Source organism: Pogona vitticeps, chromosome 2, assembly GCF_051106095.1.
Source record: "Pogona vitticeps strain Pit_001003342236 chromosome 2, PviZW2.1, whole genome shotgun sequence".
In the NCBI taxonomy this organism is placed as follows: domain Eukaryota; kingdom Metazoa; phylum Chordata; class Lepidosauria; order Squamata; family Agamidae; genus Pogona; species Pogona vitticeps.
Genome location: NC_135784.1, coordinates 252673053 through 252695752, shown reverse-complemented (window position 1 = coordinate 252695752; position 22700 = coordinate 252673053). Strand labels below are relative to the sequence as shown.

Below are 22700 nucleotides of genomic sequence, written 5' to 3'. Positions count from 1 at the left end.
TATGTTTTTGATATTTTTTTATATTAAAATAAATAAAAATAAAATTTATATGCTACGTACCACTGTTTCATAGGAATATATGTTATATCTTTTTGTTTTTCAGGATTTAAAAAAAGATAAGAGGAAAAACACACAAACACACACAAGCCACAATACCTGTCTACAGTCCAATGTTGCTAGATAATAATAACCTTTAGAACACCGCAAATGTGCTCAGATCTGCTACAGCTACCCTCTGTCATTATAGTTCCTGCTATCTTTATCCCAGTGACTCCAGTTGTGTTTAAAGGTGCAAGGTCAACAAAAAGTCAACCACAGACACAAAGCCCAAACAAGCCCTACTATATAAATCCAGAGAGATTGTTAATGGAACATTACAGACCTCATGGAAACGGCTCTGATGAAAAAAACTTTGAGGAAACACCATAAAACTCTGCCAAATGCTGAAAAAGCTGTTGCTAATATCTCTACCAGCTTGCCTTCAAATCAAGCTTTGACATCCATCGTGTCAGATCTTCCCACCCTTTTGCCAGAAGTAGTAGGTTTAAATTCTAGCACTAAATTAAACTCTGGGAAGAAGAGACCTGGGACTGTGATAGTGTCAAAACGATCAAGTAGTGGAGGCATGTCCCAGGATCAGTGGGATCGGCCGGTCATTCCCCCAAGAAGACCTGGCTTCAGGGTATGCTATATCTGTGGCAAGGAGTTTGGATCTCAGTCTCTTCCTATTCATGAGCCGAAATGCCTGGATAAGTGGCACACTGAAAATGACAAGTTACCTAGGCACCTCAGAAGACCAGCACCTACTAAACCTCAGGGCTTTCCTGGAGAATCTTATGATCTGACAGCTCAAAATGCAGCAGCAGCTCAGAGTTACCAAGCTCAGCTCCTGCCATGTCAAAATTGTGGACGTACTTTCCTTCCAGACCGACTCCCTGTTCACCAAAGAAGTTGTAAACCAAAGGCCAGTCCAGGTCCTTCAAACTCTAGTTCTACCAAATTGCTTAGATCCACAGGTTATAGGGCAGAATCTTCTGCACCAGACAAGGTAATGAGAAGGCAAAAGGCCCTGTTCTTTCTATAAACAAACACCAGAATGGCTCTCTTGCTCTTGAGATCAATGATAGAAAGCTTCACCATTGACTTCAGTCACGTTAAGAATTCATTTCAGAGAATATAGGTGGATGAGTAATCTTAAACAAACCTCAGATGCCCAAACTAGTTCTCATATTTTGATATGTGATCAATGAAAGTACATATCTGATAGCACATCATTTGTGTAAGACAAACATTGTAGTATTTCAATTTATAATCACCATAAATACTTAATTAACACGAACCAGAGAATTAAAATAAACCATATTAGAGATTTTTGGTTCAAAATGGCTATAGCGAAGAGAGAAATACCTGGCTAGACGGCTTAATGAGTTGAGCACTCGGCTGCTGAGCCAGAGGTTGGGTGTTCAATTCCACACTGCGCCTTCTGGAAGAAGAGCCAGTTTGTGTAGCTTTGGCCAGGCTGTATGGTCCCAGACTGACCTCAAAAGAACCATGCATATTTGTTTGCTTGTCTGTCTGTTTAATATTATTTAAAATATTTTTAGCCCACCTTTCTCTTTAAAAGGACCCAAAGCAGCTATGTCCAGCAAACAATGAAAAGGGTTGCCATGAATCAGAACTCACTTAAGGGCACACAGTTGTTATTAACCAAGGAATGAAGTTTTAGGCCAGTGATTCAAAATACAGGACAAACTGTTGACACAGATTTTCCACTAAAACTCACTTCAGATCCAGAATGAAACAAAGAACACTTCGGGTTCCATTCATGGATAATCCCTACTTGAGATGGGACCCATACAAAGTTCTTCATGTGTTATGAACATCAGTTCGGTGAATGTGTATTAAAGCTGAGGAGGTGATGATTGGTTTCCTCTATGCAGGGCACCTTTAGCCTGCCTTGTGTTGTATGGGAATTTAGGGAAGTGTATTCCTCAGACACCCAATGTCAATTTTTAAAAGCCATAAATATCTGTTAAGCTTTAAATGCAGGTGTCCTGCAAAATTTACCACCAAAATACGTGATGGATAAGTCATTCACAGCTTCCTTTTCCTTACCAAGAACTCTCTGCATACTCTTTGGGTACAATCTTCACCTGCCTGAGGGTACAAAGTTATCTGATGGATCAATCCCCAGATAACTCAGTACAGTTCTGTTTCTTTTACCTACCAATCTAGCATGGTCCACACGAACATACAAAATACGTGCAAGTGCCTTGGGATATTATGGGCGATGTGTGCATGCTTTGTATATCTGCACTGGGTTTTTCCCAACTTTGAATTTCAGTGCATTCAGGATATAAGGAACTTCATGGGTAACCATTCATGATGGTGCAATGGCCTCCAAATGAGGGAAGGTACTGCATTTAGATTTTGTGTGTATGTATAAAAATCTAAAGAAATCAAATTGTACTCAATGTTGGATCAGCTCCTTGTGAAAGGCTTACCGTACCTGAAAAGATGCAAGAGAGTTCGTGTGAATTCTCAGATGTGAAACTGGAGATGTTCTAATAAAAACAGATTATTTATTCAGGTTCTATGCCGAAGAATAGAAAACTGATAATGTAATGCCAGTTTCTGAACAGGATTCAGGAAGATCCTAAGGTGTGTAAATCTGTTTGTAAATTAATGGGCAGTCTTTTTTTTTTTTAAAGGATCAAGCATATAGAAAGACCTTTCTTGCTGAAGAAGAATCAGTATAGTTTCTGCAAATAAGCCATATGGTATGCCAACAAGCATTTGGAGAGCAGTGCAAAATTACAATTGTATATTGTAATAATAATTACTGTATTTTTTGCACCATAAGACTCACTTTTTTCCCCACAAAACAGGGGTGTGGAAAGTCTGTGCGTCTTATGGAGCTAAGAAAACAGATTATATTTTCCTGTTTTCTTCTCCTAAAAAATTGGTGCGTCTTATGGAAAGGTGCGTCTTATGGAGCGAAAAATACGGTACATTTCATCAAGTTCATTGCAACTTATGGCAACCTTTTCCAGGATTTTCTAGCTAGAGAATACCCAGAAGTCATTTACCATTCCCTTCTTCTGGAAGTGCTCTGAGATTGTGCAGATTGCTCAGAGAACTTAAATACATTAAGTCTCATAAGTCTTTCATTAAGATCTTCATGTTATATAGTTTGAATAGTATGTCATAGACATATCATTTATCATTGTAAAAGAACATGTTCAACATTCCATTCCCCCCCCCCCAATTTTTCTGGAAATAACAAAACAAAAATGGCTTTGGAAAAAAACTGGGAAAATGTGATGGTGTTTTCTTTTTCAATTTTTCCTTTTCCCCCCAAGGCCTTCCGATCTCTAAGCTTGCCTAAGGTTACACAAGCTGGTTATTTTCCTGAGATGCACAGTGAAGAATTGAACTCACAACTTCTGGCTGTACAGCCACTGAGCTATCCAGTCAGCTATAAACTTTAGCTGTTATATGTATTCATTTTTTTTCTATATTTCAAGTATGTTATACTGTCTATCGCCATTTGATGTTTATTAGGCTTTCAAAGTTTGGAAAACTCAAACAAGAGTTTGAGGGCTTTCAGGAGGATATCTTGAACAGAAAAGCTAGGAGATACTTTAATCTATTTACATTTCTGGATTGTGTCAACAAGAATCTTCCTCAGCATTTTTCCCCCGAAGACTTGCATTTTTCTGTTGCCTTTCTTTGAGCCACCTAATTAGACCAACATTTTCCTTAGCATCAGCTTGATATTATACATTTAGATCATTTCAGACCTGTTTAATTTAGGAATCAGGAAACCTTATGCTAGAAAACTCAAGTGAAGAATTGTGTCCACCCTCAGAAAACTAAAGTGTCCTGAACCTTTTGGACAAAATAGTTGCATTATCAGTGAAATCTACAGTACATTCATAGCTTAGAGAGGACTGATGATAAGGTACTTTGTTAACAAGTTGGATGTTTTTGTTTGAATCCATTTTGACATGAAGGTCAAAAGTTGGAAAGTTGAAGAGCTGGAAAGAAGGTTTGGGTTTACTTTCTTCCACAAATGGATCTACAAATAAAAAGAAAATGAAGCTTACTAATGAAGGATGACTAAGCCCAAGAATATCCTCACTGGGTGCACAAAAGCCCTGATTTATGTGTGGTCAAACACAGGAAGAGAAATTGCACAACATACTTTCATACCATGATGTTCTTGGGACCTCTGGTCTAGAGCAGTGGTTCTTAACCTTTTTGAAAGAAACGCCCCCTTGGGCCATTGATGAAGTTATCATTGCCCCCCTCCCCACGGTGATATTTATTTATTTATTTATTTATTTATTTATTTATTTATTTATTTATTTATTTATTTATTTATTTATTTATTTATTTATTTATTTATTTATTTATTTAAGAAAGACACTTAAATCCAATGACTTCTGAAAATAAAATTCAACAGCCAGCCAGCCACAACAGGACAACAAGAAAAGCCGGAAAAGCTGCCGAATTCCCACCCACCCAGGATGGACCCGAGCCAGCCCCGTCCCTAGAAACCCTGCCATGCCACCCCAAACTGACCTGTTTCTCTCCACGCTTCCCTTGCAACGGGTGGGAAGGTGGGCGGGAAGGCAGGACGGAAAAATGGGGCTCATCTCTTCCTCCCCATCCAGGTGCTACCCTTTCCTTCCACCAAATCCACACTCAGTGCTCCCCTAAGGGAGAAAGGCGAGATGTGGCAGGCAGAAAGAGCTGGATTGTCTGGTGGTAGCGGCACTGGATCCACTGCCAGCACTGTGGCTGCAGCCGCCTTCACAGGTTTGGCTCGCTCCAGCGCCCCCCTACTGCCCCCTTTTGTTCCGCCACCCCCATGCCGCCCCTTTTCGTTCTACCGCCCCCCTGAAAAATGAAATCGCCCCCTGGGGGGCATTATTGCCCACGTTAAGAACCACTGGTCTAGAGGAAGATCCAGAAACATTCCTCTTTGAAAACAGAGTCATCTCATTTTAGCAGGGCCTAACTCTTGTAGCAGAACACTAGAATCTTCCCACTGTATTTTCCCACTATCCCGTTTTCTTCTAAATTTCCCTCACTAAAACAGTCAATAAATAATAGTTAAATATATATACCATGGGGAAGCCTTCTTCACTTGCAAGTAAGCGTGTGAGGGACCCCTCTATACTGGGGCCACCACTTAGAGATAGCAAAAGATCAAACCTATCCCAACCAGCTTTGTGTCTTTAATCACTACCCCATAGGAGTGAAAAAGGAAGAAGAATCTCCATATGTGCTAATGGACCCCTGTTTCTTTAGCCATTGTCTAGGCAATCGTCAATTGCAAAGCTGAGAAGCAGGGAGGTTTGAAGTTCTCCTAATCACATGCAATGGGCCCTACCCAGATTTAGGACCCATGTTCTTCCTTGCAAGTAAAAGAAAAGAAATGTATTGTGTCCCGGCATGCTGTACATCTTGTTTAACATTCATTGTTTCCTGAGAACTAGAACAAGCCAGATTGTCTGTTATGGTTTAGTGGGCCAAAATAGTTGTTTTGTAATTGAGTTGGTAACAGAATATACGGCCTCATTTGGATTACCTAAATGTGATTGTATCTAAAGTAAACGAGCTAAGCCTAACTTTGGCTGAGCAGTTCAGTTTTGACATCACTCTTCCAAAATCCTGCTTTGGAATACACTAGGGTATGGGAAAAGCTGTAAGCACTCTCCCACTTGATATTGTTAAAATCTCATTCCATTGTGTAAAGAAAGAGGGTGCTATTCTTCTAGAGGAAAGCATTTTGTTCAATTTCTTGTGTAAATTGCTATTAACAAGCACTGAATCTCTCCCCCCCCCCCCAACTGATGTGTTGGGCAGGTTATGGTGAAAAATTAATTCATTTGGCTATACCTTGATTACCTGCTGCTGCCATATGCTGCTTTTTCCTTTTGCCTGGGTGCTAGCACAAATAAAATATTTATTTGAATTTTTATTATTTAATTTTATTATTTCCTCTGCCACTATGCAGGCAAGGTCCAAACCTTGTTCTACAGGCTCATTAGAAGCTGTGCTGGTAGGTTCTTATAATTCTTCTTCAACAGAGAGGAGAGATAAATTCCTTTTTGGTTTAAAACCTACAGTGCCTCCTCTTCTGAAATCCTTATTTGAATTTCATCTATATTTCAGTCTAAAAATAAAATTACTTCATTACAAAGAACAGGTTTTGCAATGATCCTGTCCAATATGTCTAGAAAAATATATGTCTAATTTTAAGGGAATGTTTGGCAGTCAGGATCCTGGAAAAGATGAATATGCTGTATTAAATAAGAATAAAGGAACTGAATTAGGCTTTGTAAAGTCTGCTGAAATAAAATACCCAGTAGTCAAAGTAAAACCTATCACATTATGACTGCAGTATGTTAGATACATTAAAGGAAGGATGTAGGATGAACATGATTTAATTAGAAAAACTCTGAATATGAGCGGAGAATACTTTTTTAAAATTTCAGTCGCAGCATATCATGAAATAACTAGGCTTTTGAATTTAGTTAAGTAAAGGCAATTTAATAATGTCTAAAATGAAAAGATGGATAAACTGCATAATCAGATAACTCTAACCAATTTGGTTGGTTTACTTGGTGACTGGTAGGGCATTTGATGTGGCATTCTTAAATTGTTTTAAAAAAGTAGAAATCAAAAACAGAAGTCTAGAGCATGCCTTGTTAAAAATCAAGTTGGAAAATTGTTTGAATGTCCATCTTGTGTAGTCCCAACCACAAATAATTTAGAATCATAATCTTTCCCAACCTGGCCTTTCCTCTAAAGGGTATTGAGGAAGAAAAATGGAAAGTTTTCTACCACAGTATAAAAATAGTTCATATAAATATCAACTTTATCAATTATTTTAATCTCCAAAATCTAAAACAGTGGTTCTTAACCTTGAGTTACTCAGGTGTTTTTGAACTGCAACTCCCAGAAACACAGCTGGTGGTGAAGCCTTCTGAGAGTTGCAGTCCAAAAACACCTGAGTAACCCAAGGTTAAGAACCACTGATCTAAAAAGACAGGGACTAGAACTGGGAAGATAAATGGCTCAAGAGTTGTGTGAGAAAAATAGGAGAACAATTGGAAACTAGAGATGGGCACGAACTGCTGGTTCAGTGGTTCGTGCTGGTCCATTTACCAGCTGAACAGGCGTTTAGTGCTTCCCACCCTTGCCTCCTCCAGTACGTGCCTACTCAGAGGCGGTGCCCCAGCTTCCTTGCCCTACCTCCTCCAGGTGCTGCCTCTGAGTGGGTGCCCACCAGAAAAGGCAGGTCTGGGAAGTGCCAAACACTTGTTTGGCTGATTACTTAACCTGACATAAACCAACAAACCAGCGGTTTGTGCCCATCTCTAAAGGAAACCCATGTTTACCATATAAGTCTGTGATCATGTGTCTGTTATAACTGGAAATAATGGCCCGAACGCAAAGCGTAGTCCTAATTAGATTAGACCCATTGATCCAACGCCGTTTAGATAAAAGTAGACTCTCAAGTCAGCATTATTTTATATTTGGGACTACTAAATGGATTAGGGCCAGCATCTTCTACAAATACTCACCTGTATATGTGGAATGTGAAGACAGCTAGGAAAAGTTATGGATTCTGCATGATAAGAGATTATACATATCATCCACAATTACCTTGAATTATTAAAAGCAGGTTGATTTCTGAGTTTTACAGGGATTTCTTGCTGAGAAGCCCTCAGTAGGCCTTTCTCATCCTCGATGTTGAGGTTATGATGAGGCCTATTCAAGCACTATGCCTCAAACTGTAGACGTGATTAAAACACCATCCCCTCACATTTCCCCACCCAGAGGGCTCTCAGACCTTTTTATGAGAAACAGAGAAATCTGAAGTGAACATGATAAGGAGCTCTGATCATGCACACAAACGCACATCAGATATATTCATTTATTGAAAGACAATAGCCCAACAATTACAAACAACTGTAGTTATCTAACATGCATTCCTTCCGTGCCAACTTTACTCTGAAGCTTTCCTGAAACATCCAAAGTAGATTTCAGGAGCCAATCTATGCAAAAGCAGTCTTTGTGAATGTTTTCAACATTAACCAGATCCCAAAATAAACATGGTAACTAATTCTCTTCGGGGATTAGGAACAACTAGCCCAAAGATACATTCAAAACACAGCATCTTTGAAATTGCTTCTAAACCCTCACTTTGTCCACAGGGTATCTTACTATAACAGCATCTGCCATAGAATTTAAGCCAGTTATTTAGTTATCCACTGAATTTATATTCCTTTCAGTTAGTTCAAAGTGGTGGGCATGGCTCTCCTTCTCACTTTATTCCCACACCTGCAACCCTATGAGATGGGTCAGGTATTGTCCAAAGATCACCCAGAGAATTTCATAAATCGACACAGGACTAGAATCTGGATCTGCCAAGTCTCAGTCCAAAACTCATAAAACTCTAACTATCACACTGACTCGTGACTTTATGAAACCAAAAATCAATAATGTTATGGCATTTTGTTGTTCCCAGCCTGCAGTAATAAGGAAACCTCCAACCGTTATCTGTTACATTTGTGGCCGTGAGTATGGAACTCATTCAATAAGCATCCATGAACCACAATGTCTTAAAAAATGGCATATTGAGAATGATCAACTGCCAAAACATCTACGAAGACCTGTACCTGTGAAGCCAGCAGTTAGATCCATAGGAGGTAAGTATCTGGACATTGCCTATTGTCCATCTGTACAGTGTTGGTCACTAGACTGATCTCAATTAATCAATGTATAGATGGACTGTCTATGCTGCTTGCAGAGATAGCATAAAGATCCATTATCATGTTGTATACCATTTTCCTTCACCTGATTAAAATAATGCCATTTAGCTTATTTGACAACTTCTCTATAGTCTTATTTGGAAACATGAATGGGATTTTGTATTTCTGAAGATAGCCTCATATTGGTCAGATCTGGACAATTTGAACAGCAAATAAATGACAATTAGACTCACAAGATTCACAAGGATGGCAATGACAAGAGGAGGTTGGGCATATTACTGCTGGAAATGTTTTGTACTGAAGTTGTTCCACTGCATGAATGGCAGGGTTTGGCAGTAACAGACGACATGTAAAAACATTATCTCTGAAACATTACTTTTGGGGGCAATTACTTGTATATTGGGGTCATGTTGAATTTTGGGGTCATTCAGGGGTTTATGGTCATTTTCAATTTTTTAGTATACTGTATTGTGGGGGGGGAAAGTTGAAAGCAGCACATCTGCCATGTGTTAAATACTAAGGAGTCATTCCTTGAATAGCAAGAAAAACATAATATCAATGAGTTTTAAAAATTAAGGCATAGGAAAATCTTTTTTCCCCCCAAATGTCATATCAAAATCTGATTAATGGAACCTATAGGTAACTGGCTGGCTTTGACATGCTTAGAGCAAGCAAACAGAAAGTTTGTTACCAGATTCCATGGCAGTTGAGCAGGCCTCTGCTCTCACTCTGTCTTTCTACAAAGAATTCAACTGTCCATTATGCCATAGCCACATGTAACATTAGCCCAACAGTTTCTTCTCTGCTTCAAAGAACTCCCCCATGTGAATTTTTATGGCAGTGGGGAGGCTGCGGGGGTCAGTCTTGCCATCGGTGTCCTCTGCCAGTGCTTCATCTATCCCCAGCAATTTTCTGGTACTGTACCTTGCAGACAGGGATCTAGAACTCTGACCTATAAGTGAAAAGGAAAGCAACAGGGACAGACTTTCAGAGGAAAAGTGGCTGGTGAGGGACAGGTTAAGCATCCACCTCTCCCTTCCAATTTTCCACCCCAAATCACCCTTCCCAATGGTATTTTGCAATGGAGAAAGATCCGGTTGCCCCTGAATATCCAAAGTATATAGCATATACATTCATTTCCTGCAAATGAGAATATTTGCATCAGCCAAAAAAAAAAAGAAGCATAGTTGTCTACTCGTCTGGTGAAAAGGAATATTAGGAACAGACAGATTAAGAGGTCTAAGGCTCATTCTCCTACAACACACTGGATATGAATCATGTTACAAACGAATGGACTCTTATGGAAAGATCTATGTGTTGCCTGCTATATCAACAATGGGCTTTTCCCCTTCTTTTTTCAAAGCGTTGGTTTAAAACAGACTTGCACTCAATATCTGCACATAAAATCTAGGTAATATGTCAAAAGTTAGTGCCTTTAAAATACCATACGTTCTGGCAAAGGCAAAGAGCTTGGTGTTTTGAATAAAGCTGCAGGTCTTGCTTGCCATGCACTGTCAAGCAGGATGATGACGAGTAGGTGCTGCTGTAGGAGCTTATTCAGTTGTTAAACAACCTCAGCTAAAGGTAACTCTGTGGAAGGCAAGAGGATTTAAAGCCCGTGTGTTTAGTCGTTTAGTCGTGTCCGACTCTTCGTGACCCCATGGACCAGAGCACGCCAGGCCCTCCTGTCTTCTACTGCCTCCCGGAGTTGTGTCAGGTTCATGTTGGTTGCTTCGCAGACACTGTCCAGCCATCTCATCCTCGGTCGTCCCCTTCTCCTCTTGCCATCACACTTTCCCAACATCAGGGTCTTTTCCAGGGAGTCTTTTCTTCTCATTAGATGGCCAAAGTACTGGAGCCTCAGCTTCAGGATCTGTCCTTCCAGTGAGCACTCAGGGTTGATTTCCTTTAGAACTGATAGGTTTGTTCTCCTTGCAGTCCAGGGGATTCTCAAGAGCCTCCTCCAGCACCACAATTCAAAGGCATCAATTCTTCGGCGGTCTGCTTTCTTTATGGTCCAGCTCTCACTTCCATACATCACGACAGGAAAAACCATAGCTTTGACTATTCGGACTTTTGTTGGCAAGGTGATGTCTCTGCTTTTCAAGATGCTGTCCAGATTTGTCATCGCTTTCCTCCCAAGAAGAAGGCGCCTTTTAATTTCAGGGCTGCTGTCTCCATCTGCAGTGATCATGGAGCCCAGGAAGATAAAATTTGACACTGCCTCCATATCTTCCCCTTCTATTTCCCAGGAGGTGATGGGACCAGTGGCCATGATCTTAGTTTTTTTGATGTTGAGTTTCAGACCGTTTTTTGCACTCTCCTCTTTCACTCTCATTACAAGGTTCTTTAATTCCTCCTCACTTTCTGCCATCAGAGTGGTATCATCTGCATATCGGAGGTTGTTGATATTTCTTCCGGCAATCTTAATTCCGGCTTGGGTTTCTTCCAGTCCAGCCTTCCGCATGATGTATTCCGCATATAAGTTAAATAAGCTGGGGGACAATATACAGCCTTGCCGTACTCCTTTCCCAATTTTGAACCACTCAGTTGTTCCATGACCAGTTCTAACTGTTGCTTCCTGTCCCATATATAGGTTTCTCAGGAGACAGATAAAGTGGTCAGGCACTCCCATTTCTTTAAGAACTTGCCATAGTTTGCTGTGGTCCACACAGTCAAAGGCTTTCGCATAGTCAATGAAGCAGAAGTAGATATTTTTCTGGAACTCTCTGGCTTTCTCCATAATCCAGCGCAAGTTAGCAATTTGGTCTCGAGTTCCTCTGCCTCTTCGGAATCCAGCTTGTACTTCTGGGAGTTCTCGGTCCACATACTGCTGAAGCCTACCTTGCAGGATTTTGAGCATAACCTTGCTAGCGTGTGAAATGAGTGCAATTGTACGGTAGTTGGAGCATTCTTTGGCACTGCCTTTCTTTGGGATTGGGATGTAGACTGATCTTTTCCAATCCTCTGGCCACTGTTGAGTTTTCCAAACTTGCTGGCATATTGAATGTAGCACCTTAACAGCATCATCTTTCAAGATTTTAAATAGTTCAACTGGAATGCCATCACCTCCACTGGCCTTGTTGTTAGCCAGGCTTTCTAAGGCCCACTTGACTTCGCTCTCCAGGATGTCTGGCTCAAGGTCAGCAACTACATTGTCTGGGTTGTCCGGGATATCCACATCTTTCTGATATAATTCCTCTGTGTATTCTTGCCACCTCTTCTTGACGTCTTCTGCTTCTGTTAGGTCCCTCCCATTTTTGTCTTTTATCATGTTCATCTTTGCGCAAAATGTTCCTCTAATATGTCCAATTTTCCTGAACAGATCTCTGGTCTTTCCTTTTCTGTTATCTTCCTCTATTTCTTTGCATTGTTCATTTAAGAAGGCCCTCTTGTCTCTCCTTGCTATTCTTTGGAAGTCAGAATTCAAGTTTCTGTAACTTTCCCTATCTCCCTTGCATTTTGCTTCCCTTCTCCTCTCTGCTATTTCTAAGGCCTCGTTGGACAGCCACTTTGCTTTCTTGCATTTCCTTTTCTTTGGGATGGTTTTCGTTGCTGCCTCCTGGACAATGTTACGAGCCTCTATCCAAAGTTCTTCAGGCACTCTGTCCACCAAATCTAGTTCCTTAAATCTGTTCTTTACTTCCACTGTGTATTCATAAGGGATTTGGTTTAGATTATACCTGAGTGGCCCAGTGGTTTTTCCTAATCTCTTCAGTCTAAGCTTGAATTTTGCTATGAGAAGCTGATGATCAGAACCGCAGTCAGCTCCAGGTCTTGTTTTTGCTGACTGTATAGAGCTTCTCCATCTTTGGCTGCAGAGAATATAATCAATCTGATTTCGATATTGCCCATCTGGTGATTTCCATGTATAGAGTCGCCTCTTGTGTTGTTGGAAAAGAGTGTTTGTGATGACCAGCTTATTCTCTTGACAAAACTCTATTAGCCTTTGTCCTGCTTCGTTCTGAACTCCAAGGCCAAACTTCCCTGTTGTTCCTTTTATCTCTTGGCTCCCTACTTTAGCATTCCAGTCCCCTAGAATGAGAAGAACATCTTTCTTTGGTGTCAGTTCTAGAAGGTGTTGTAAATCTTCATAGAATTGTTCAATTTCAGTCTCCTCAGCAATGCTGGTTGGTGCATAAACTTGGATTATTGTGATGTTGAATGGTCTGCCTTGGATTCGTATTGACATCATTCTATCATTTTTGAGATTGTATCCCATTACAGCTTTTCCCACTCTTTTGTTGACTATGAGGGCTACTCCATTCCTTCTACGGGATTCTTGTCCACAATAGTAGATATGATAATCATCTGAGCTGAATTCGCCCATTCCTGTCCATTTTAGTTCACTGATGCCCAGGATGTCGATGTTTATTCTTGCCATCTCCTGTTTGACCACCTCCAGCTTCCCAATGTTCATAGATCTTACATTCCAGGTTCCTATGCAGTATTTTTCTTTGCAGCATTGGATTTTCCTTTCACTTCCAGGCACGTCCACAGCTGAGCGTCCTTTCGGCTTTGGCCCAACCACTTCATTAGCTCTGGAGCTACTTGTACTTGTCCTCCGCTCTTCCTCAGTAGCATGTTGGACGCCTTCCGACCTGAGGGGCCCATCTTTCAGCGTCATATCTTTTAGCCTTTTGTTTCTGATCATGGGGTGTTCTTGGCAAAGATACTGGAGTGGCTTGCCATTTCCTACTCCAGGTGGATTGCGTTTGGTCGGAACTCTCCACTATGTCCTGTCCGTCTTGGGTGTCCCTGCACGGCATAGCCCATAGTTTCTCTGAGTTACTCAAGCCCCTTCGCCACGACAAGGCAGCAATCCATGAAGAAGATTTAAAGCCCATTTTAAGTCAAAAAAGGGAACAAGGGGTTGGATGCAAATTATACTATTTAAAATGCACTCCAGCTGCCTCAGCCTCCAGGCTTAATTACAGGCAGTTCCATTTGAAATAGCTGGGAAGAATAAGAAAATGGACTTAAATTGAGTCTTCCTGACTTTGCCCATTGGGTCTTTGAATTAACCTTGCTCTAAAGCACACCAAACCTATTTAAAGGGAGGGGGGGACACCACACACACACACCTAAATTGGAATGAAATTGGAACCTGTACCCAAGAACAGCGGAGGGGTGTGTGGGGAGGAACAGAGCAAAGAAAGGAACAGGGTGTGCTCTTAGTCTCTTTGTCTCTTTGCTTGGATGCTATTGACTCATTTCGCAGGATTTGTGTGAAGGCCAAGTGGCGAAACAGGCTGATTTTGAAGTTTAGGCAAATATGTTAATAATTAGTTAAGAATGTGTAACATAGCACATGCTGAAATGTTTTCTCCATACATACAAGATGATTCAGTTTGTAGTTAACTTTATTTGACCCCTGAGACAATAAGCAGAGTTTTGGTGGGGGGGGGGTTTCTTCCCTCCAAAGGGCTATGATTTAGTTAGAAGTGAAAGGCTCAGTCAACAGGTATTTCCTGAAAATATTTTCCGTACAAGCCGAACATGGCTCTCCAGAATGAAAACTGATCTTCTCCCTTTTTAATTTTCCAGCAAAAGGTTACTATGATCTTGATGCTTTAAATGAGTCTGCCTGGCAAAGTGCCCAGAACCAGTTAGTTCCATGTGATATTTGTGGTCGTACCTTCCTGCCAGACAGACTGATCGTCCACCAGCGGTCATGTAAACCGAAGACACCTAAGGAAAATGCTCCTTCATTCAGTGGAAAGATTTAAAGGACAAAACCTCTCTCTGACTTATAGAAGTTCCAGCACTGAAGAATCATGGCACTATATAGAATCACGTTTCAAACATGTCCCGTGTGAAGTTAGCAAGCTATTGATTGTATAGGTGAAACATTGAACATGTAGCTTCTAACAGTGTTTTGTGGTGGTGGTATTATAAGGGGCCGTAAGTAGCTCGAATCTTTTCTGGATCCTCTGGAATAGACTATGGCTTCCAGGCTGTGTAAGATATACCATTTTTCCACTTTAGCCTTTTTTTTTGTGAAGAAATGATTATGACTTTTCATACCCAAGATTAGTAAATCATGTGCAAAAATACTTATTTTTATATATTTAAATTTCTTTTAAAAGACTTTTGTCTGCAGCTGGATAAGAACAATAAAGGCTTCAGCAGCCTTCTTTAGAAGTGAGACTTTCGTGTGTTTGGAAGACTTAATCTCCTATTTTGCTTCTTAAATGCCAGCTCTTAGACCTGGGGTCATGGTCTAATAGTAAGACCCAATAAAGGAATTAACTTTCCAGAGATTGGCAATTTACTTTTTCAAAGTTAAGTTACTTTTCAAAAGGTGCTTTAGAATAATTGGATACAGTTACCATTCTGAGGTCCAAAGAAATTGTTGGTTTTAAAGACAGCCTCTTAATGCTGTAAGGGCTCTTGCCTCTGAAACAAAATACTGTATTCTTCTCCTGCCAGTCTCATAGTCACTTTAGCATCCATTGCAAGACATAAGGCAGCAGCATGAAGCCTAGCAGAAGCCAGCAACTAAACTATCATGTGGTAGTCCTCCCCCAATATTCAATAAAACCACAGTCTGTAACTGCAAAAGTAACTAAAATTTGCAGTTACACTGCAATGGGAATAAAGGTATCCCTTGTGAAGTTAGAATTGTAACATAATGTAATTATATTACCAACATAAGAAAAAAAATTACTTAAAGGTAACTAGTTAGTTGTAACAAGGCATTTCTAAGCTCTGCAACTTCTCTTCCAAATCCTGTTGCAAGACTTAATATTTCAACTTTAGGTACTAGTTTTACCATTTGATCTAATCACCAGTCTTTTCAATTTTTCACAACTCCCTTTATTTCCCCTTGATGGGTTGATCTCAGAAACATCTAAATCACACACTTTGTGTCTTCCCCAATCCATGGGATCATCCAAATCCTAGCCTGTTCTTGGCCACCTCCCTATTACAATATTTCACATTTTAGTTACAGTTGCCAGAATCTTGAAGACAGGAGGGCCTGGCATGCTCTGGTCCATGGGGTCACGAAGAGTCGGACACAACTAAACAACAACAACAGCCAGAATCTTACTGGTATTCATATGATGTTTGCATATTTTGTTCTAATTTATGATGTGTAAATGATGCTTCCAAGTCCCATCCTTGATGGAGACTGTAGTCAAAGGCATCAAAATCCACTGAGAGGTCCAGCAGGACCAATACAGAAATACTCCTCTTGTCCAGTTCACCAAGGCAACTACAGTGGTCTCCATTTCATGACCAGGCCCAAAGATGGATTAAAATGGATCAAGATAATCTATCTCTTTCAGGAACCCCCAGAGCTGAGAAGTCAGGACACACTCCAACACTCTATCCAAAAATGGAACACAGAAGATGGTTTGATCATTGTCCAGCATAGTGGGTTTCAAAGAGAGGCTTTTCATTAGCAGTCTCACTGTTGCCTACTTTTGGCATGCTGGAACCCTACTTTACTGTATGCAGGCACTCAGCACACCTTTTGCCCATTTGTCCAACCCCCACTGTCTGCTTTCATGAGCCAGGAAGGCCAAGATCCCTCACACATATGGTGGCATTCACCTGTACAAGGATCCTGTTAAAATCTATGGGCTGCAAATAATAAATAGCATCCATGAACATATGACAGGAAGGGCTAAATTTACATCCACAGGGGCTTTATCACCTAGAGTATTGAAGTCAGAGTGGATCTGAGCAACTTTGTCTGCAAAGTGCTGTACAAATTCATCACAGTGGGCTGTCAAATTGTCAGCATCCTGTTCTTGTTCTGGAGCGGATGCTTAGGAGTGATTATGTCTCCAGTCTTGGCTGTTTCCCCATTCCAAACATCAACCAAGACTTCAGCAGGATCACATGCTGAAACAACAGAAAACTCCCCAAGAAACCTCAGGAAACCATGTAGATCCACCAGCCTCCAAAGTTGGAAGATTATAATTGGACCTCCACCCCTGTGAGGGATTTGATTTCCATTGAGTCTAAACCCCATCAAGTACTGTACTGATCTGTCCAACACAGTAGAACTGTCAAAAATTCCTTCACACCCAAATCGACCTCATTCTGCCCACCACATGGTGTGCCTTACTAAATTATTGGGGCCAGATACCTCTTGAGACAGAACCGTGGTTGCCCTGTAGGATAAGAAGTCCTGTGCTGTTCACAGGAAGGTGGCTTCAGCATGGTTTGTGAGGTTCCTTGGAACAAGAAGTCAGCATCGCTCCCCGAGACCAACCCAGCCAGCTCAGGAAGGAGACTGTTGATCAACAAGTGGGACTGTACGCCAACAGAATCTCTGTTCTGCTCCAGGTACCAACTTCCATGGATGCATAGTTAAATCTAGAAGACTGTGTTACAGGTCACCTAGTGAAGAGAAGGGCATCCTAACAGACCACCGCAACTCCACCTCCTCCACTCTTAGATCTACTTAATGCAGACCTCATGAGTCAGCATGCTCATCCAGGATGGTTGGTGTTTTTCCTTTCACTGATCTGCCATTCAGGAGCCATACTTTCAACCAGGAAGACTGTCACCAAGACAATCCAGGGTGCCTGAGTTTGGAAATGATTTGGTATAACCAAAACCATGTTTCTTCCTCCTCCCTCATGATACCATACCTGTCTTCCTACACTCTATCTCCCTGTCCCATCTATAATTTCAATGGCTGATGGCTGATCCTTTCTCCCACCACCCCTCTCTTTTTTTGACAATGCATTTATCCCAACAACAACAAATCAGATGGTCAAATGAGCCACAAGTAAACACTTTTTATTCCCTCTCCTCCAAGCAGGAATCCAGGCCCTCACCATCACATTTCCCCACAGTGGCTTTCCAAAGGAGTACTTGCGCCTGGTGTCACCTTTTTCAGTGGCAAGCCCACCAGTGGCAGTCCCACCCCTACCTTATATTCCCCCAACACCAAACAATGCTGCATGCTGGGGAAAAGAGTGAACTGGGACTTCCTGGCTGGCAAAAGCTGAGTCACACCTCCTAGTTTTGAGATTCCAGGAAGCAGCAGCAAAGCAAGCTGGTAAGTTTTGCCTGGCAGATGTTCCTCTGGAGCAGCTTCTTAGCAGGATATGCTGGCTTTAGTGAAAATATACATTCACAGCTCTCATATTCTGGAGAATAATGTTGCCTTAAATTCACTCAGGGCTATACACTGGCCACATTACAGCATTTTAAAAAGAAATATGACTTCTAGCAGTACATTCCTTATGTCTGGAATCTTGTTGTGCTGAAGTTCCAGGGTAGCAGAGGTGGTTTCTTAGATTTCAGTTTTAAGAAACTAATATCCAGTCTATAGTTGTAGAGAAAGGCTATAGACTGTAGTATATGATGTTCTGTCTAGTAATTGAAGAAAAGTGAATATTTTAAGCTCTTATGTTCTCCAAATCTTAATTTTCTGCATGCCGACCTCCAATCTCCATACATTTCCTCTTAATACTCTCCCCATTGCCTCTAGACCTCTGTGCTTGATAAATGCACACCCCAATGTTTAAAGCTAACAATTACTAACAGACACAAATTTGCTAGTTCCTTGGTCTTACAATACAAAACTCAGGTCTTTAGAATTCCTTTCTAATCACACAGTTATTAATTTGTGTTTTTTTTTTTAAAAAAGACGTTTTGCCAGGAAAAGTCTTGAATTTGCAACATAGATTTTTTTTAGCACAGCAGTGGAATATTTTGAGGTTGAGAACACAGACCCTTGGCAAGAGGAATATGCTGTGTCCATCAGAGAACAACCTTGAAGAAAGGCCAGTAAAAAGCATAGTGTCTCATCCAATGGTAGCCAGGGAAAAGGAGAGTGATGGATTGATCTTGTTCTCTTGTTCCTCCATCACCACCCCACAAATCTGTTTGGGGCATATTTAGGGCATGCTGGAAAAAGATTTGGAAAGTGTAGGGACAAGGGGAGGTAGGAGACAAGTGTGAAATGTTTGCTGCCACATTTCCGGATGTTGCTCATCTCCACTATTAAGGAAACCACTATCATTTATGTTTAAGAATATAATGACTGCTTTCTCCTCAGAGCAGTTCAAATCCAGCGAACTTTAATAAAAGGGTTAAAAGTCTGGTATGGTTTAACAGACTGGCAAAAACTAGAAAATACTTGCAGAAAGTGTTTTATTAAGTGGTTGCCGAAGTTATTCGGAAATCTGTGCTGAAACCCAATCTACAGTGTTGAAGAATGTTGTGAACTGTGGGAAGGAACTGATGCTTGTCTGAGTTTTCACCTGGAAGTCACGAAGCTGGCTGTGTGTATTTTATGACAAATGTGACTGTTGTGAGAAGATTGTCACCAGCAACTCGGCTTCCAGATGAAGTGTGCTGGAGGTCTCAGCTTGTTTCTCCTTGCCAAGCTATCTTCTTTCACAGTTTGCCTTGTAACAAAAACAAAAAATCGTATCACAGGTTATGAAGTGAAATTACAATCCCTGGACCCAGAGGGAAGTTCATTCAAATTCCATTTCATGCCCATGTTTTTTGAGGAAAACCCTTTTCAGATCACTCAATGACACTTCAATCAGCCCTTTAATCTGAACAAAGAGGAAACATGTTCAATTTATTAAGTCAACAGGTCAGTTCCTGGCCTGAAGTTCTGCACCACATAAACCCAAACAGAATACTTTGATCACCAGGACTGTAGAAACCTCAAGCAGCAAAACAGCTCTTCTAAGATACAGAGCAGATTTGAACAAGACTAAAAATGAAACAAGAAGTACATGATTCTTTATGCTTTGAACTCCCATGTAGAAGAAAACTTCCAGATCTTACTTAAAAGGAAGGAGAACTCACATTTAGTGGCTTGTGTTCAATAATATTGGTGATACAAGCTTCTTCTTAATGCTAAACTATTCAGCAACTTATAACAATTACCTTTGGTTGTTGTGGGTTTTTCGGGTTCTTTGGCCGTGTTCTGAAGGTTGTTCTTCCTAACGTTTCACCAGTCCCTGTGCCGGCCACAGAGACTGGTGAAACGTTAGGAAGAACAACCTTCAGAACACGGCCAAAGAACCCGAAAAACCCACAACAACCATTAGATCCCGGCCGTGAAAGCCTTCGCGAATACAAATTACCTTTGGCATTAGAAGTCCCAGGAAATATCATTCAGCATGGGGGTGGGGGTGGGGGTGGAATTTCTAAATGTTGTAAATGTAACTTTTTACAAGCTCTGCACTGATTGCCAAAGTTCAGAATATTGCAAGCAATGATATAAGAAATTGGCTAGTTTTAATAGTAATTGTTATGATGACAAGGGATAATTTTTATGATGTCACAGTAGGGTATACACTGATACCAGAGTTCTTCTTTTCACAGTTGATTTGCTTTTCAAAGGCATACACTCAGATCTGACTATCCAGGCCAATTAATCTTCCCCCACTTCACCTGTCTGCCTTTAGCTTCATTTCCAGAGGAGTAAAATGACAGAACAAAGCCAAGGTCTCAATGATCATCACTTTTCCCCCACCCCTCATCACACTTTGTGTTTGCCAGAACCACAGAACTGATCTAAATTCCATTTCACTTCATTTTATAGTCAGATAATGGAAAACCCTGGGAAAACTCTTCTGCATTTTCAAAGAACACATTGTTTAAAACCCATCTAGTTTCCCACACTGTAGATCCATGCAACCAATGATAACAGTTAAACACACAGGGCACGATCCAAAAGTCTTCAGTTGAAAGCTTTGTACCAGATCTCATCACAACACCAGTACTACCACCATTTGAAAAGCTTGTCCTTTACTCTTTTGAGTCCACAACCTGAGGGCTTAGTAAAGCAAACTTGGTAGTCATCAAAGACAATGTCTAAAGTACTGACATCAAACAATTGGTACAGAAGAAACTTCTTCAGTCCATCCAACTGCTAGGCAATGTGGGGCTCTTGTTTGCATCCATGACTCTCTGCAGACACCCAGGAAGGTTAATTAGTTCTAGACTTAAAGAACTAATGTAACTTTAGTTCAACTTTACTTCTTCAGTTACCTTTAAAGCCCCAAAGTCCCAACGGTTGGCTGCTTTAGAAACTCCAAGAACAAACTGACCCTTAGATTGCTCCATCTTCTTTAGGAGTTATTCAACAACATTGCTCTTCTAACATGGTCATCTCTTCAGGGGGGAAGCAGTTTGACTTGCCTGTTCTCAGGGCGCTGGCTAAGTCTCAAAAGAATAGCTAATCTCCACCCATTCCAGGCCTCAATGGGTCAGTACAAGTGTTTTGCTTGTGCCTGCACAGCACACATACCAAAAAAAAGAGAGTGAGGGCTGGGGACTGGGTGGAGCATGCACTTGGGACCCTCATGCCATTTGGAACATGGTAGAGGATGGAATGCTTTGTGCCCATTTCCACAAGCAGCTAGCCCAGAAACTGTTCTCTCCTCTCAACCCATCCTTGTAACATCACAAAAACCTGCACCTCAGTCTAATGTTTTGGCCCTGAAATCACAGGAAATGGCATATCGCTGATCTGAGGCATATTAGAACGTGGTACCTAGTGCTGAGTCTTTGGGCAGCTTATAATAGGTCAGAACAGTCAAACAACAGCAGCAACTGAAAAGCTTCTCTCGCACCAGCCTCCCCAGGTTTGATTCCTAAAAAGCAAAGAGAGAAAACCAGGAGGAAATTTCTGTGTGACAGGATCTGTGTGGTTATTCTTTATGCAAGTTTTTGGCCTGTGCATGCTGGTCAGAGGAACTCATTCCTTGATCTTAATTTACCTACCAGAACCAATGTTTTGCATCTTGATACGATCTCAGGCCTTCAATAATAATAATAATAGAAAAAAACCCAGGGTAGATTCTAAAAGTTTTGTCACCTCTGCTCTATATTACTGAGTATTAGCAGCACAGAAATGATGTTTTTGGTGAGCAATGAAAATTATTACCTCATTGGCTTGGTAAATTAGAGCAACACTAAGAGCACATTCAAAGCAGCATGGCAAGTATTACCTTCAAGGCAAATGTGCATTACCTTCTCTTATAACAGTATTCTTCTAGGCACACAAATCTTTCAGTGTTATGTTAGACATTGAAACAGAGCAGTTTTATCTCCCAGTCATCCAGCTGTAAAGCAAGGCAGCTAAATGGCTAAATATGGATTAAAGCAAGCTCATGTCAATAAAAGTTTTTTGTTCTTCAGGTTGCTCTGCTTCTGCACACAAAATCAGCATCTCATCTCGTGAGCCCCTAAGCCATAATGAATCTGCTTCACAGATTTCAAAAGCCAAGTTCAGGCTTAATGCATGACTTCTGAAATCCCCCCCCTTCAAAATGTAACTCAGATGCTGTTCCTGAAAGTCCTAAGTTTTAATGACAACAATGAAAATGCAGCAGGTTAGAATGAGAAGGAAATGGGCTTATTTCAGGGTGTTTCCTGCTTAAAGATCTGCCAGAACTAAAGACCAAAAGGAATTGTGCAAAGACATTTCACTATGTTTTCCTTGTGAAAAAAAATGCAGCTGCAAAGGATTGAACATGCTATAAATTCGGTGTGGGTGCATTATGAAGGGTGCTTTTAAATAAAGTAATTTATTTGAAAATATGCCTGGAGGACACAATCATATTGCAACTGAAGTAAATCAATGTTTTTCAACCAGAATCTAATTCATGGGATAATAAATCAGATCATAGTCTGCTGCTACCCCAAATTCCATTCACTGAGGAAAATTGCACAAGGAATTCATGATCCAGCTTTCTGTCTCTCTTTATATAATATCAAGCACAAATGCCTAATGCGGCAAAGCAAGGAATGGATTTACACATAATAAGATATGTAACCCATAGGCCATCTTTTTAAAGAGGCAGAGGTCTTTCAAAATAGATCAAATCCATCTTAAATGTTATTGCATTTTTCCTGCATGCCTGATTTCTTAACAGAGAAAAAATTGGACAGCATATGGCAAAAGCTTAT

At 40.8% G+C, this 22700-nt stretch overlaps 1 protein-coding gene across 2 annotated transcripts in view; it reads left to right on the top strand.

The window, feature by feature from the left end:
* The window catches only part of ZNF475 (zinc finger protein 475), a 33903-nt gene extending 18852 nt beyond the window's left edge, over positions 1-15051 (top strand). The window contains exons 3-6 of one of the 2 annotated variants that reach the window (XM_020803626.3): positions 104-1048; positions 6029-6073; positions 8549-8729; positions 14340-15051. In XM_020803626.3, coding sequence (XP_020659285.3) covers positions 386-1048; positions 6029-6073; positions 8549-8729; positions 14340-14521 — 1071 coding nt within the window. In that variant the 5' untranslated portion in view covers positions 104-385 and the 3' untranslated portion in view covers positions 14522-15051. The remainder of the gene's footprint in view (positions 1-103; positions 1049-6028; positions 6074-8548; positions 8730-14339) is intronic. The other variant, XM_020803630.3, reaches the window with a different exon arrangement.
* Positions 15052-22700: the final 7649 nt, after the last annotated feature.